At 35.5% G+C, this 15,967-nt stretch overlaps 1 protein-coding gene across 2 annotated transcripts in view; it reads right to left on the reverse strand.

Annotated features, from left to right (window-relative positions):
• Window positions 1-1,241: 1,241 nt before the first annotated feature.
• The window catches only part of LOC140148345 (S-adenosylmethionine sensor upstream of mTORC1-like), an 85,828-nt gene continuing 71,102 nt past the window's right edge, over window positions 1,242-15,967 (reverse strand). Inside the window, exon 5 of one of the 2 annotated variants that reach the window (XM_072170268.1) lies at window positions 1,242-1,956. In XM_072170268.1, the coding sequence (XP_072026369.1) occupies window positions 1,297-1,956 (660 nt within the window). In that variant the 3' untranslated portion in view covers window positions 1,242-1,296. The remainder of the gene's footprint in view (window positions 1,957-15,967) is intronic. The other variant, XM_072170269.1, reaches the window with a different exon arrangement.

The raw sequence follows: 15,967 nt of genomic DNA on the forward strand, positions 1-15,967 counted from the left end.
TTGCAGAATAGTCAACTGCAGATCCGTCGGATAACTCTTTTTCAATGGGAAATGAACTTTGCTGCTTGGATGATGTCACGGTGAGGTTAGCATTTATTCCGTATTGAAAAGTGTGTTCCGACAGATCTGTACTCGACCGGCCTTGTTAATAGCTCTGATATTACAATGTTATAACTGCATGGATTGATTCTTTCATGACCATGATACTTCTTTGCATCTACGGGTCCATGTACTGACTGGACCTCCTTGAAATACAAGACATCACCTGAAGGTAGCATTGACCCTTTGACACGGATCCACCACTTGTTACAACAACAAAAAGTGAATTTTAGTTTCTCGCATGTTCTTGCATGTATTTAAGGATGGCGTCAAAACCCAACCGTAAGAGCCCTGGCAGTACCGACAGTTTAACCCTGTTCTATTGTTTGTTCTATTGTTCCTTCTATTGTTCAGAACAATAGAATGCAGGTAAACTGCCAGTTCTGCCAAGGTGCCAACAGTCGACCGGCCAGTGTGTCTTGAAGCCATCCCTTGAACAACTCATTACGTTGGATTTATTTTACAAAGCGTACATATGCAAATTAAAGCATGCATGTAAAAGGTACAAACAACATGCAAGTTGAACTTCACTTTGAGATGACCATGCAAAGAAAGGGTCTACAAGCAATGGGACACAAGATATAGGTATGCTGGTGGGTACAGTCAAAATTTATCGCATAATCTGATCCAATCGAGCCAAAAGGAAGCAATTCTGAAAAAATATTATCGTCATCAACTTGCCCAGTAACAAACAATCTGTTGCTGAAATTTGTTGCAAAGTTACAAGCTCATATAATGCCAATATTTATTGTTTTGGGCTCCCTAATTTCACCTGTAGATCAATTTTACAACTGCTGCCTTTGGCCCGATTGGTTCAGATCTGATCACATTCATTTATCAGAAAATATTATCACATTCTTTGGTGGAATTCACAATCACATGTGAGTATCAAAATCTATGAAAAAATATAGCTCTTAAAGTTTTCAAGTCATATTATCACCATCATTTCAGGGAAGCTGCGGCTATTAGATAAACTTAATACAGCTGCCATCATTCAACTGGATTTAAAGTGACCTGATAGCTCCTGGTAAACAAATGTTAATTCTAGTGATGCATGATGGGAGCTTTGAAGATTCATTTAATGATGATAGAGAGGTCAAATCTGTTTGCTGAAAAAGTGAAAAAAGTATTTAGGGGAGAACTTATAAGTTGTGCACCCTGTATTATATCTGTCCTTTTGAATCAATTTTCAGCAGTCTAATGATAACTTAAGGCATCAAAGTCCTCCCAGTCTTCGCCATTTATTCTCTCACTTCCCTCCTCCCCATTCTCATCTGCATCATCTCCATCCTCCTCACCATCGCCATCATCGTTATACTCCGGAAGTTCACTGAACAGATCACTGCATCTGCGATCATCGTCGTCCGATCTTGGATAATCGTCTAAAAACACACTTTCTTCCAAATCCTCGTTATAATCCTGCGGAATATACAGCATATCTGGGCTGATTTCTGCACTCACCACGCTAGGTGGTTCCAATGTTGTTTTCCTAAACGCCATGAAATGTAAGTGTGTATCTTTAACATAGCGGCATCTTGTGAACCCTAAGGATTCAATCACCTTTTTCCAACTTTTCACCATGTCCACATGACGATTTGCATGCGACGAATCTGGCGTAATGATAAGCAGCAGTCCATTGAGTTGTAAGAGTTGGTGAGCTTTCTGGCAACACAACCATCTCTGATACGGAGATGGGAAATACGATAACAACAGGGAGAATACCACAACATGGAAACACTGCTGAGGCAGAGTCTCCACTGGACTCTTCAACGTTCTCAGATAGGTGTCAACTGTGTCCGGTGCTACTTGAAGCGGCTGCTGGAGTTGAAGATTCAGGAAGTCGCACTTATGAACACTCTGCAAGGGGAAAAACAGAAAGAAATTCAATTATTTCAATTTGCGTCGAGAGAGAACCTGCATTCATCCATTTTCATGATAAAGGCATGGAATATACTATGATACTTCAAGAAATATACATATCTTGTAATGTTTGACCTTCAAATTATGTTAGGATAACTTCAGATTTCATGATTTGGAAAGACCCTGATTTAGCAACATGAAATTTTGATCCAATTTTTATACATTTCCTAAGGCCGAACAGGGAACATAACAATACATGAATCCATGCCACCGGCAGAATTCATAACATTTTCAGGCACACCAACATTTTGCCACAAGTCCTGAACCCAAAACCTTGCCCGTAACCTCCAAAGGACAATCATATTACAATTTGTTCCTTACATATGAATCACAATTCATGTGCAGACTAAACAAAAACTTGCAAGAAGACAGAGTACCCGTGTCTTTTGTCATAATTATCATGAGGTTTTCTGTTCTGAATGTGACGTGATCTGATCCTACCATGTCAAAAGCGGCAATTATGAAATTCAGAAAAGAACTGGGAAACATAGAGGGAGTAAAATCACAATAAAATAATAAGAAAGTTGGAAACTTTGGAACAAACTATAAAACAAAGTTTGGAACAAAGCTTGCAACTTTAGAACAAAGTTTGGAACAAACATAGAGGGAGCAAAAACACAATAAAACAATAAGAATGTTGGTAACTTTGGAACAAAGTTTGAAACAAAGCTACAAACTTTGGAACAATGTTTGGGTTAGTATGCTAGGGATTAGCACAGGTGTAGCCAGGGAGGGAGGCAAAAGGAAAAAAAATCAACTTTCTAGGAAGGGGCAAACTTTGACGAAAATGGTCAAAATGAGCTACAAAGGATTTTAAAATCATAAATATCAGGAAGGCCAGTGACCCACAGGGGAAAAGAGGGGTGGGGGAGGCTTCTCACAGGGAGGGCAGTTGTGCACTTGCCCACTGGATATGCCACTGGGCATTCGGAAGTAAGAATTCCAGCAATAGCACAGTGTAAAAATATGATGATAATGACTCAATATTCAAAATTTACCTTCTTTGGCCTGATTGGAGCAGACCATGTCACAAATAGTGAACTGCTGGCTGGACTTATCATAGACACCCAAAACATCTACCCCTGGATATCCAGGGTGCAGAACTAGGCTTGCTCTATGACAAGAACAGTGCCTGCCTCGATAGATCAAACCCTGACAGATCGCAACAGTACGATATGGTAATAATTTCATTTATATGAGTTGATTGGTTAACTGACAGAATCTTAACACTTGTCCAAAAAAAAACTGGGTTACGACAACTGGAGTATAACAAGATAGCGAATGTGTACAAGATGGTCCAAATAGCCTATACCATCCAGTGGGTGTCATAATTTTTATTTACTTGGTTAAGTTCAAATGCATACAGCTTATATTATCTGTAAGCATCAGTATCAAATAGGAGTCAACATCTAAAAATAACTGCAGTAAAATCCTGTTAGAAAATAAGATAATGTTATATTTAAACTTATTTATATGCTTATGTTTTACATGAATGGATACCCACTGGCTCAGTAATGTTTGCCCAAAATCTCTGAACACCGTGCACCATAGGTGTAGATCCGGAAGGGGAGAGGGGGGGATGAACCCGCCCCCCCCCCAATATTTTGCCAGGGGGGATGGTCCATCTCCGCCAATGTTGATGCCTGTATGATACTATTTTAAAGGTGCAATATTAGTTTCTGTAAATGATATTGTATATCATTGTATGTTATTGATGTTAATCTTTAAAAAAAAATTGCATGTTTGTTGTTTTTATATTTGGGTCACTCCATATCAAATCAAGGAGGCGCCCACCTGACCCCCTCAGATTTGCTTTATATTTTAGTCATATGTTGTACCTGTAAAATATTAAAAACCTGCAAATTTGAGGTCTGTAGCTCTTACGGATTTTCTGTGGCAGGCATTTAAAGTTGGAGTAGGGAGGTCTAAATTTGGACCCAAAAGTTACCCCTTAAATAAATTTCATCTTTGGGAGTCTGTGCCTTCTTTATAAAAAGAAAGAGAGGTCTGAAACTTTGCATACACACTAACTGCATGAAAAAAAAAAAAAAAAATAAAAAATAAAAAATTCTGTAATTTGCGTTGTGTCACGGGGTCATTAAATATGCAAGAAAAATGTAATGTTTTGTAAACTGGCAAGTTTAGCCCCTAAATTCACATTTTTTGTCAGATTAATTATTTTTTGTTTTCACCGATGCTATATATAGGATAAATACAATGCATACCCAAAAAATTGGGGTCACAACTCATTTACATTTCGAACAGCGCCCTCACGAAGATGAAATTTATTGCAAATTCAACATTTTCAGGGGGCCCAAAGTCGATGTGGTCCACCTTCAAAATTTATAAAACATCACTTTTATATAACTACTAGTCTTAAATTACAACTTTGCTAAGTCCCAGTAATTGTATAGGTTGACTTCATATAAAATGACCAGCTCAAAGTTGACCATTTTCTTATGATTGCATGTAGTGCAAATGTGCCGAATTCGGAAGGCTTGAAAGTCAAATTGGCCACAATATTAAAAATAAATGATTAGATGAGTAGTTATTGGCCCTATTTACTTGTATTTCCATTTCGTTTTCAATATATACAGATTTTCTATGGTAGCCATTTAAAGTTGGAGTGCAGCGCCTCACGAAGATGTTTTGTAAACTGGCAAGTTTAGCCCCCTAAATTCACATTTTTGTCAGATTAATTATTTTTTGTTTTCACCGATGCTATATATAGGATTAATACAATGCATACCCAAAAAATGGGGTCACAACTCATTTACATTTCGAACAGCGCCCTCACGAAGATGAAATTTATTGCAAATTCAACATTTTCATGGGGCCCAAAGTCGATGTGGTCAACCTTCAAAATTTGTAAACATCACTTTTATATGACTACTAGTCTTAAATTGCAACTTTGCTCAATCCCATTAATTTTATAGATTGACTTCATATAAAAGCGACAAGCCTAAAGTTGACCGTTTTCTTATGATTGCATGTACTGCAAATGTGCGAATTCGGAAGGTTTAAAAGTCAAAATGGCCACAATATTGAAAATAAATGACTAGATGCATAGTTATTGGCCCTATTTACTTTTATTTCCATTTTATTTTCAATATTGGGGTCAATTTGACTTTCAACCTTCCGAATTCGCACATTTGCACCCTTTTTGCACTACATGCAATCATAAGAAAATGGTTAACTTTGGGCTTGTCATTTTATATGAAGTCAACCTATACAATTACTGGGACTTAGCAAAGTTGTAATTTAAGACTTGTAGTTATATAAAAGTGATGTTTTATAAACTTTGAAGGTGGACCACATCGACTTTGGGCCCCCTGAAAATGTTGAATGTGCAATAAATTCCATCTTCGTGAGGGCGCTGTTCAAATGTAAATGAGTTGTGACCCCAATTTTTGGGTATGCATTGTATTTATCCTATATATAGCATCGGTGACAACAAAAATAATTAATCTGAGAAAAATGTGAATTTAGGGGGCTAAACTTGCCAGTTTACAAAACATTACATTTTTTCTTGCATATTTAATGAGCCCGTGACACAACGCGCAATTACAGAATTTTTTTAAATTTTATTTTTTGACAAATTGGGCATGCAGTTAGTGTGTATGCAAAGTTTCAGACCTCTCTTTCTTTTTATAAAGAAGGCACAAACGCCCAAATATGAAATTTATTTAAAGGGCAACTTTTGGGTCCAAATTTAGACCCCTACTCCAACTTTAAATGGCTGCCACAGAAAATCCGTAAGAGCTACAGACCTCAAATTTGCAGGTTTTTAATATTTTTACAGGTACAACATATGACTAAAATATAAAGCAAATCTGAGGGGGTCAGGTGGGGCGCCTCCTTGATTTGATATGGAGTGACCCATTTGTAAATTTATCATGTAATTTGACCTTCAGGTCACCTTTTGATAGGTGATAATAAAATATGAATATGTGGGTTTCTGACCAAATTAACCTCATATTTGGCCATTTTAGCCCCCAAAGTGCCAATTTTTGCACGCTTTGTGCAAATTCATTCCACTTTTGCACCATATTTCACCAGTTTAGCTTCAATATGGCAAAAATTTTCTGCATGCTTCGCGCGCATTTGTACCATATACTTATTCTATCACCAAAAGGTACTGGATTCACTATACTTCCACTGCTGGGCATATATGACATTTTTACAGCTGGTGGAATAATTCACTTGTATACTGAACTTTTGATTTGAGAGATAATATTTGCAACCTTATTTAAGGAGTATTTAGTGATCCTAGCATCTTCTTTTTATGACATTTTTCAGTAGATATCCACGAAAAACGTTTCAGTTGATTCTGATTTTGCGTTTGCGAGTTATGCATGATTATGTGTATTACACTGCTCCATAGACAGTGCGTTGTAATTTCGTTCTGGTATACCAGAACGAAATTCAAATTTCATGATATCTTTGCAAAACGAATTAATCTGCAAGTAATTTGTTGTACATAAACATGTAGCCAGAGGTTTCCAGTGATATAAAAATCTTTTTTTGAGAAAAGTGGGGGGATGATGCTGTGGATCATGAAATGCCCTTTTAAATGGTATGGCCATAACAAAGTATTCTAGCCAAATACTTCGGTCATGTAGTCTGATAAAGTTCAGCTGTTCAAGTATTGTTAACTGACCTGATGTTCTCATCTTGTTTTCACAGACATCTTTTGTGACCGATATCGTCTGATAAGAGCTCTACTCAACATGGATTATTGAGGGCTAGGGTACAGAAAGGTACCGTCACATGGGTCATACATGTACTACTAGTGGTGACAAGATTTGGACTACAGAGAAAGTTTTCATATAAACTGTGGATCCAATTTAAAACCATGGGATATCGGTTGTACCAATAACAGGACAGAAAGGCTAACTTTTACTAGTATGGCTTAAAAGATTGGGGTTAGATTTCAGGGATAGATTTTAGGGTTAGAACTTAAGGTTAGAATTTGAATTAGGCCTGAGTTGCCATGTGCAAGATTATAGACAGAATTATAGACGGGCTCACACTATGATGAATGGGGTGAACGGCAAGCTACGTTAAGCAAGATTTTAATACAGACAGAAAAAAGCTGCATTGAGGACTACACTGTTGGAAAGGTATGCTTAAAAAGCTTACCATCGAGTGCTTTTAAAACATGAACACATGAAGTGCCCCATCCACAAAAGTGTAAAGGGTTTTGAGCAAATCATCAATACACATACGAACAAGTAAACCTGCAAATTTAAGTAAAGCGTCAGACTTTGGTACAATTTCATGTTTTCAAAAGCTCTCGATAGTATTGTAATAGTAAGCATAAATGCTAACTATCAAGTTTTTACAGTATAGCATTTGCAGCGTAAGAAAATGGACACGTCGTACAAACAAAATATTACAACTATACGACCTTGGGCAATTCCACTGGTCATGCTTGCTTGTCAAATAAATGTACCTTTTCAAAATTTGTTTGTTTGTATGTCCAAAGGTTCAGGATGTTGTTCAAATGGTTGCATCCTCAATAAGCATGTGACATTGAAAATTGAAACAAATCAAGAAAAACAACCTTATTTAATAGCTCACAACTGTAACTCGTTTATCAGTTGAAAAGAATTGTATCATCATCACAAAATAGGTATATTAATTTAAGGGATCTGGAATGAGCATTTTGAGTGTCTCAACAGTATTTTTTGTGGGACATGAGAGCACATCAGACATTATCGAATTGCATTCTGAATACGAAGAATGTCTTTCTGATATCAAATCATTTTCATTTTTTGAAATTCACGATATAATACAAATTTTATGACAAATTATTAAAATTTGATATTTTTCACAGTTTTGATATATAACAGTCCTCGAAGTAAATTTTATAAATCTAATGACATATTTTAAAGTGTATGTAGTGGGAGGAAAAGCCGACGATCAATTGAAAATTTTGACCTTTCATATTGAAGATATGGATTTTTTTCCCACAAAGACCTAATTAATTTTTTTTGGTGTTTTGGGAAAAAAAATCCATTATCTTCAATACGAAAGGTCAAAATTTTCAATTGTTCGTCGGCTTTTCATCCCACCTACATACACTTAAGTATAAATCATCAGATTTATAAAGTTTACTTCGAGTACTGTTAAATATCAATTTTAATCATTTGCCATAAAATGTGTATTACATTGCTAATTTCAAAAATCGTATTCAGAATGCAATTCGATATGTCTGATGTGCTCTAATGTCCCACAATAAATACTGTCCACACGTTCATACCCCACCCCTTAAGCTTGTTCAATTATTTAAAATGATCAAATGTCCAATTAGGTCTCTGTTATTTAGGTCAACTTTTGAGGTGCCAACAGTGAGTCCTTCTAGTACTTTTGATTGTCTGCTATTTTGAATGACCAATTTGAACCAAATTAAAGTTGCACTATCAAGTAAATTTTAAAGGGCAAAGAAATATTTTTGGTTATACATATCTGGCAACTATCATTTCACTGATATTTATGTGTCTAAATAACAAAATTCATTTTTTTTTTTTTTTAAACAAAGAAATCAAGTTCCTGGTGCTAATGAACTATCAGTGTAACATTATGGACCCTCAGTTCCCCCCACCTTCATTTTTGTCAATGTCTGATGGCATCATTCTACAGGGGACCGAATTCTTACTTATTTATTTTTTGTGGTCAAATCTGATGGGAGAATCAGCAGTCAACATTAATGGGTATATTTTCACAGGAAAATGTTCTGGACACGTGACCAATGCGTAATCAATGTAAGTGTAACCTCAAGCCTAATCTCTGACCCCCGGCGGTGACCTCGCTATTCAAGTCTTAGTAATTTTGAATTGGAATAGTATTCTTGGCTGCAATTTCGTTAGAAATTTGTGTATTACAAATTTATTGAATATCATGCATACCCATGCAATCTTAATTTCTTCACAATATCATCAAAACATGATTTCAAAAATATCTACCTACGGAAAAAATATTTATCTACGAAAACTCTTACCGCAATATTTTTAACTTGCGACAAGTTACTTATTTTGCATCAAAGGAGGAATCTTCCTATTCAAATACATTGGAAGACCACCTGCCATGCTCGGGGTCACATTCCATAATGTTAATGTCTGCGCCCATGGGTGTCACATGTCCAGAAAATTTTCCCGTGAAAATTTACCTATTAATTCTGACTGATTTGGTCCAAATATTTTGTAAGGGTGAGAACACATTTTCATAATGAATATTACAACTGCAATATTAGTATCCCTAAAGGTAAGACCCGGTCCTCTTTGTATCTTGGAAAAATAATTTGATCATGACCTTAATCTATGACTACACCTATATATAGGGCTATATATAGCACTGAGCTTTCTGCACTAAACTCTTTGCCTATTTTATATATGCTATAATTATTTCTATCGCAGCATGTAGCACCTGGGAAACACACAGTCACACTAATTTATTTCTTCCAACAACACATTTCGTTTAAAAATATGTAGGTTAGTCCCACTTTTGCAAAATGTTCTTAGATGCAGACACATTACGACATCACTTGTAATTTGTATTCATCAAAATTACTGATTTTAAAATTATTTTCTATAGAATTCAATTTTTCCAACATGTCGTAGTACAGGGTTAAAAAACCCTTCCTATTAACATCCGCTATTGCCAATAAAAACTCGGCCCCTGCTGGATGACATTTCCTCTGCGGAAAAAAGGTAAAAAAAACCTGTAGAAATGATAATCTTGGAATTAAAAGTTTCTGGGACTGAACGAGTGACATGCATTGCCAATATCAGATTGTGATTTTGTTGTTTTACTTAATTTGTTTGGCTCAAAATTAAAAGGGGACATATCTGATAGTGAAAATTAACATTTTGTGGAGACGAAACACATATGTGTACATCCATATCAAAATGATGCACTTGTCGGCTGCTACATGTGTCTCATTTTACATAATAGCTTGGAATAAATACCAGACTCATCTCAATTGGAAGACACTTCAAATCATCCCCAAGTCAAATGGTTTAGGAATACATAGAACATATCTAAACTATGTAACTGGGGGGATGATTTGAAGCGACTTTTACTTGGGATAAGCCTGGTAATTATTGTTAGCTTTTATGTAAAATGAGACACATGTAGCAGCCGACAAGTGCATCGTTTTGATATGGATGTACACATATTTGTTTCTTATGTAGTGCTTTAACTTTGCTTCTTGATTGATTTTATCTGTACTACGTCATTTTGAACCACTTAATGTGACACAACCTGTGACAGAATGTACCCCATGATACCCCACTATGGATACATTTTGTTCACATATTAAAAATCATGCAATTCAACAAGCACTTTTCAACAATCTATAGGGGTCATAACTATGGAAAAAGTTCACAGCCCATCCAGGATATTTATAACCTGGTACTTTTTTTTTTCTCCTTCAGTCCACTAAATATTAGTACAGAGCGAAATGCTTTTTGTGCGTTTTTGGTTGTGACAGGCACTGTGATTTTCCTTTTTCCTGCTGTGATTTTTTGTTCTCGCTCTTGACAATGGCTTTCAAATAAATTCACTAGCTTTTTTAGCTTTGTTCTGCTTCTCAACAGTTTTAAAACGGTTTTAACAGTTTTAACTTAAAAGTTGTGGCAAATAATTATTGCAACAGTAAAACACACAGGCAAAATGTTGAACTACATATTGGTCTTTACACTGTGTGGAGCCAATATAATTAAATTTTTGAGTTTGATTCTTGTTAGAATAATTATTATCATTTCCATCCAGTCTGCTGTTCTAAAATTAGTACAAGAGTTTCAAGAACAATAGCACACATCCATCAATGTGTTACAGAATGTCACACAAACCTTATTTTCATGAAGTTTGGAATTTTACAATAAATGTGACATTGTACACTCCTAATGATTAGCTTCCTATGTTGAATGATTATTAACCTCTGAACTACTTTGTCATGGATTTAAAGGCACAATCTGCAATTTTTTAGTCAAAATATTTGGGTTGGCTGGCCTATACCTGATACATTTTTTTTGAAGTATGATTGCTAACTGGTGCTATTATTGTGCATGAGCAGCAGACACTAGTAGCAGAGTTCTATTTTCGAGAGAGTCCTGATTAAGAGGGTTGAGACAGATGGCAATCAACTGACGATCCTGATGGTGAAAGCACAAGAAAAAAAATTACATGTTCCCAGCAAACACAAAAATGTTCTTAAAACGTTTATTCAAAATATTTAACACCATGTAGGGTTATATAAAAATCATGAATATGTTTTTAAAATGTGCAAAATACTGAGGGCAAAAATGTTTTGAAAAACTCCTAATTTGCAACTTCATGCTCATTTTGTGGGAGCAGGTCACATATGTCAGATTCCAAGAAGGTCAAAATTTTTATCAACTTTTAGATCCTTATGTTCTAGTTGAGCAAATCACTTCATGGTCCTTTAACCCCTTGAAAACCAGGAATAAACCTATACTTCCTGTACACTGTTAGCAGAATATTCTGTAGGATTCATCTACCTTTAATCTACCGGCTTTGATATACACATTTAATCAATGTGTTTGTGCTTGCAAAGCTATAAATTGTTAGAAATTGTCCAATATGGTCCGATCCTTCATGTAATATAATTATGTTGTGTATGAAAGCCAAGCTAATCGGTAATCCTAACCCTAAATTTTGTATAATAATTTTGGCTACAGCTGTCTCAAGAACCACTGAGCCAATACTAGGCATGTTTGTGCACATTTGATTGAACTTTTCACACACATTTCAAAGAACATGAAAAAAAAATCTGGAATTTTGAGAATCGTTTAAAAAAAGAAGGATTTTGTGTGACTGTATGCCATATTTAATTACTTACTTCTTTGTTTGTTTGTCTTTTTCATGTGTTTTTAGCGCTCTGAGTTCCACGGTAGGTTTTGCGCCTTAAAAGAACCATTTATTATTATTATTTATTATATTTCTTGCATACATATGTAGAATTTAATCTCTAGTTTTGTGGGTGCATCCCATCCGATACAGGAGATACTTTGTCATCAAGGACAAGGTGCTATACTAAGTTGGGATACAGCGGAAGGAAGATTGGGGCGAGAGGAACCAGGATATCACTATCATCACAGGTGGAGTAAGGAGAGATAAATTAAACTAACAGGATATCTGGAGGACAGGAAGATTTATAAACATACCGTACGAAATCATATGTTTAAGTGATAAATATGTCAGGACTATAATACAGTTTAGCAAGTGTGTCTGTTTTGGATTTTAAATAAATAAACAAACAAACAAACAAACAAACAAACAAACAAACAAATAAATAAATTTAAAATAAATTTAAAATAAATAAATAAATAAATAAATAAATAGGTAAAAAAAGTTCAAGGCAAAACTAATATAATGCAGTTTAGCAAGTGTGTCTGTTTTGGATTTTAAATAAATAAATAAATAAATAAATAAATAAATAAATAAATAAATAAATAAATAAATAAATAAATAAATAAATAAATAAATAAATAAATAAATAAATAAATAAATAAATAAAAAATAAATAAATAAAAAATAAAAAATAAATAAAAAAATAAAATAAGTTAAGGCAAAAGCCAGAAAGCAAAGCTAATTCTTTCAACAATTCACACATTTACCTTTATAACTTCTTTTTAAATTTGTGTCTCTATTTCCTCCTTCCTTATCCTGTTGGAAATGACTTCAATCACTATAAAATAACCATGCTCAATAAAATTGCAGCTGAACTATTTTGCTCTTTCATCCTGTGCACCTCTCTGTGCTACACTTCTTGGAAAAATTTATGACGCAAAAGATAAATTTGGAATACTCTAGAATATGTGATGTTTCCTCTCATCTAAATCCTGTAACCTCATCCCCTAATACTAATCTTAACTCTGAATCCTTTTAATTCCAACCCATCAAGCAGTCAAGTTAGCTCAATAGATAAGGCGTTCGACTATGGTGCGAGAGGTTGCAGGTTGGAACCCCGGCGGTGGTTAGTACACTTTCGTGTAAAAATTGAGTTAGCTTGAAATTCCCCTGGACAAGGAACTTACTGCTAATTGTCAACTTGGTTCTGATGATGTGCTAAAATATTATCAACTTCTGCCAAATGAAACACCCGGTGTCGTCACTTAACATTCAAAGGTGTAACGCATGATCGTTCCCCAAGTCAAAAATACCCCCCTATTTTGCGCGATTTCAAGAACATTTTCGTCATTTGTTACCCCTATTTTACACGAAAACAGGTACAAATTAGCCTTAAAAAATACCCCTATTTTTTGCATTTCAAATACACTTTTACAAAAATACCCCTTTTTTAACATTTCAAGAACACACACAAAAATACTTGTTCTGATTCATTTTCTTTTCTGAGGAGAACTCTGTTGTCCTTTTTTTTATATATATATAAATGAGGAAAATAACAGAAAAATATAATTATAGAAATACATCCAATAGGATGCATCATGTGTTTTTATGATACAGTTATCAACAATGTAATCTTTCCTCCCGATTTTTTTGTGTGCAAAATAAAGCTTGAATGTGACCACTACATAAACTCCTGGAGGGCAATCACAATAAAGCACACTTAATCGAACTGGCTTCTAGCAGAAACTCGTCACAATCGCGGCATTTCTGGCATTTGCCACGAACAATTCCTTTATGATCAGGTGCCATTTTGAAGAGTTTGTGGTCCGGGTTGTGGGTACCCAGTTTGTCAAGGCTCCGGAGGCCGGAAGTGTTATTAATAAAGCCGATGAAAAAAGTCCCTTGGAATCGGTGTAAACAAACCATGAAACAAGTAAAACCGAGCCGAGCGTGTTGATGAATATTAGGCCGGGATATTAATTAGGAAGGCAAAAACGTTTCACAAAAGTGAAATCCGGGAGTAAATTGAGCAAGAAATGTAAGATTTCTTGGGATTTCAAAATTCATGATTCACAAAAATATACCCTATTTTTTAATTTAGAGTACACCGTCGTCAAAAACAACCCTATTTTTTAAACATCGCGAACATTTTATGTTAAACATAGTTTAAAAATAACCCCTTTTTTCGCGAAATTGGGAACGATCATGCGTACACATAGTCAATGTTAAGTGACGACACCGGGATGAAACATTATCTCAATCCTAATCATTCATTTAGTGCTAACTGGAGATAAAAGAAAACGTTCACTTTTTTACCAATTTCTTGAACAAGGCGGTTCTCGAACCACGAGTCTCGCCTGCTTTTGCGACCACCTGCTTTTTCAATTACTTTTGGTAGAGGTAAATGAATTTGGCGGTTATCGGCTGGGCACGATTATCTGGCTGATGGTGACTGTACCCACCAAGTGTCATGCCCATGCAACAGTTTTTACTAATTTGACCTCAGATGACCCCTGGTGACCTGGAAATGACCTTCCAAAAATTAGGCTTAAAATGTTCACTGTACCCACCAAGTTTCATGCCCATACGACTGTTTTTACTCATTTGACCTCAAATGACCCAAAAATTTGGCTTAAAATGTTGACTGTACCCACCAAGTTTCATGCCCATACGATTGTTTTTACTACTTTGACCCCAAATGACCCCTGGTGACCTCGAAATGACCTTCCAAAAATTTGGCTTTAAAAGTTGACTGTACCCACCAAGTTTCATGCCCATCCAACAGTTTTTACTAATTTGACCTCAGATGACCCCTGGTGACCTTGAAATGACCTTCCAAAATGTGGCTTTAAATGTTGACTGTACCCACCAATTTTCATGCCCATCCAACACTTATTACTAATTTGACCTCAGATGACCCCTGGTGACCTCGAAATGACCTTCCAAAAATTTGGCTTTAAATGTTGACTGTACCCACCAAGTTTCATGCCCATACGACAGTTTTTACTAATTTGACCTCAGATGACCTCTGGTGACCTCGAAATGACCTTCCAAAAATTTGGCTTTAAATGTTGAATGGACCCACTAAGTGTCATGGACATATAACAGTTTTTACTAATTTGACCTCAGATGACCCCTAGATGACCTCAGTGACCTTGACCCACTAACCAATACAAACCGGTTCTGTCTCGGGTCAAGATGCACCCACCCACCAAGTTTGAGGAACGTGTGACTCATAGTCTCCGAGAAAATAGGCGGATAGCAAACTTTAACCAAAACTTTAACCAATTTGTCACATACACACACCCCTACACACATACACACATCTGCACGGAAAAGTGATTATATATAGTCTCCTGCCTTATCAGGCGAGACAAAAATGAGCCAAAAACATGCATATTTAGCATGTTTTCTGACAACCGAGTCACAAAAATCATTCAAAATCTTGCTCAAATTTTTACTTTTTTGTGTAACTTTAATTAAATAATTGGTCATAAGAATGAAACATGTATTTTCCAAAAATTAATGCATAAATTGAAATTAGACTTTAGACTTGATTGTCACAGCATGTGCAAAAAAACCCTAAAAATGCATGTTTCTTGGCCCTTAATTCGTAAATTTGGCCACATAGTGAAATTGAACTTTTATTGCCAGTTTAGAACTAAGTGAATAACTATGATTGAGCCGTGTTTCAATTAGCAGAAGTTGATAATATTTTTTTTAATCTCAAAAAATTAGTGCTGTATTTTTCTGGAATGAGGATTAATTCTTAATCACTATGAAACAAATGATTAATTTATAATCACCACAAGTGGATACCTCGGGTGATTTCAAGGGAAATGTTGCGTAAAAAAACATCAACTTGCAACATGCCCATAGTTTAATCTTGACCGCAAATGGATGGTCAATGTGTGTCGTGCTTCACACCTTTGCAAGTGCCTCAAGGGGATTATGGATACTAATTCCAGGAAATAACCATTAAATGTTTTCAATTCCATAGTCCAAATTCAAAGCAGCATGCATGGGTAGGAGTTCTACATTGCAAGGTGTATGCTAGGTGGGTATAGGGAGG

Source organism: Amphiura filiformis, chromosome 3, assembly GCF_039555335.1.
Source record: "Amphiura filiformis chromosome 3, Afil_fr2py, whole genome shotgun sequence".
NCBI classification, from domain to species: domain Eukaryota; kingdom Metazoa; phylum Echinodermata; class Ophiuroidea; order Amphilepidida; family Amphiuridae; genus Amphiura; species Amphiura filiformis.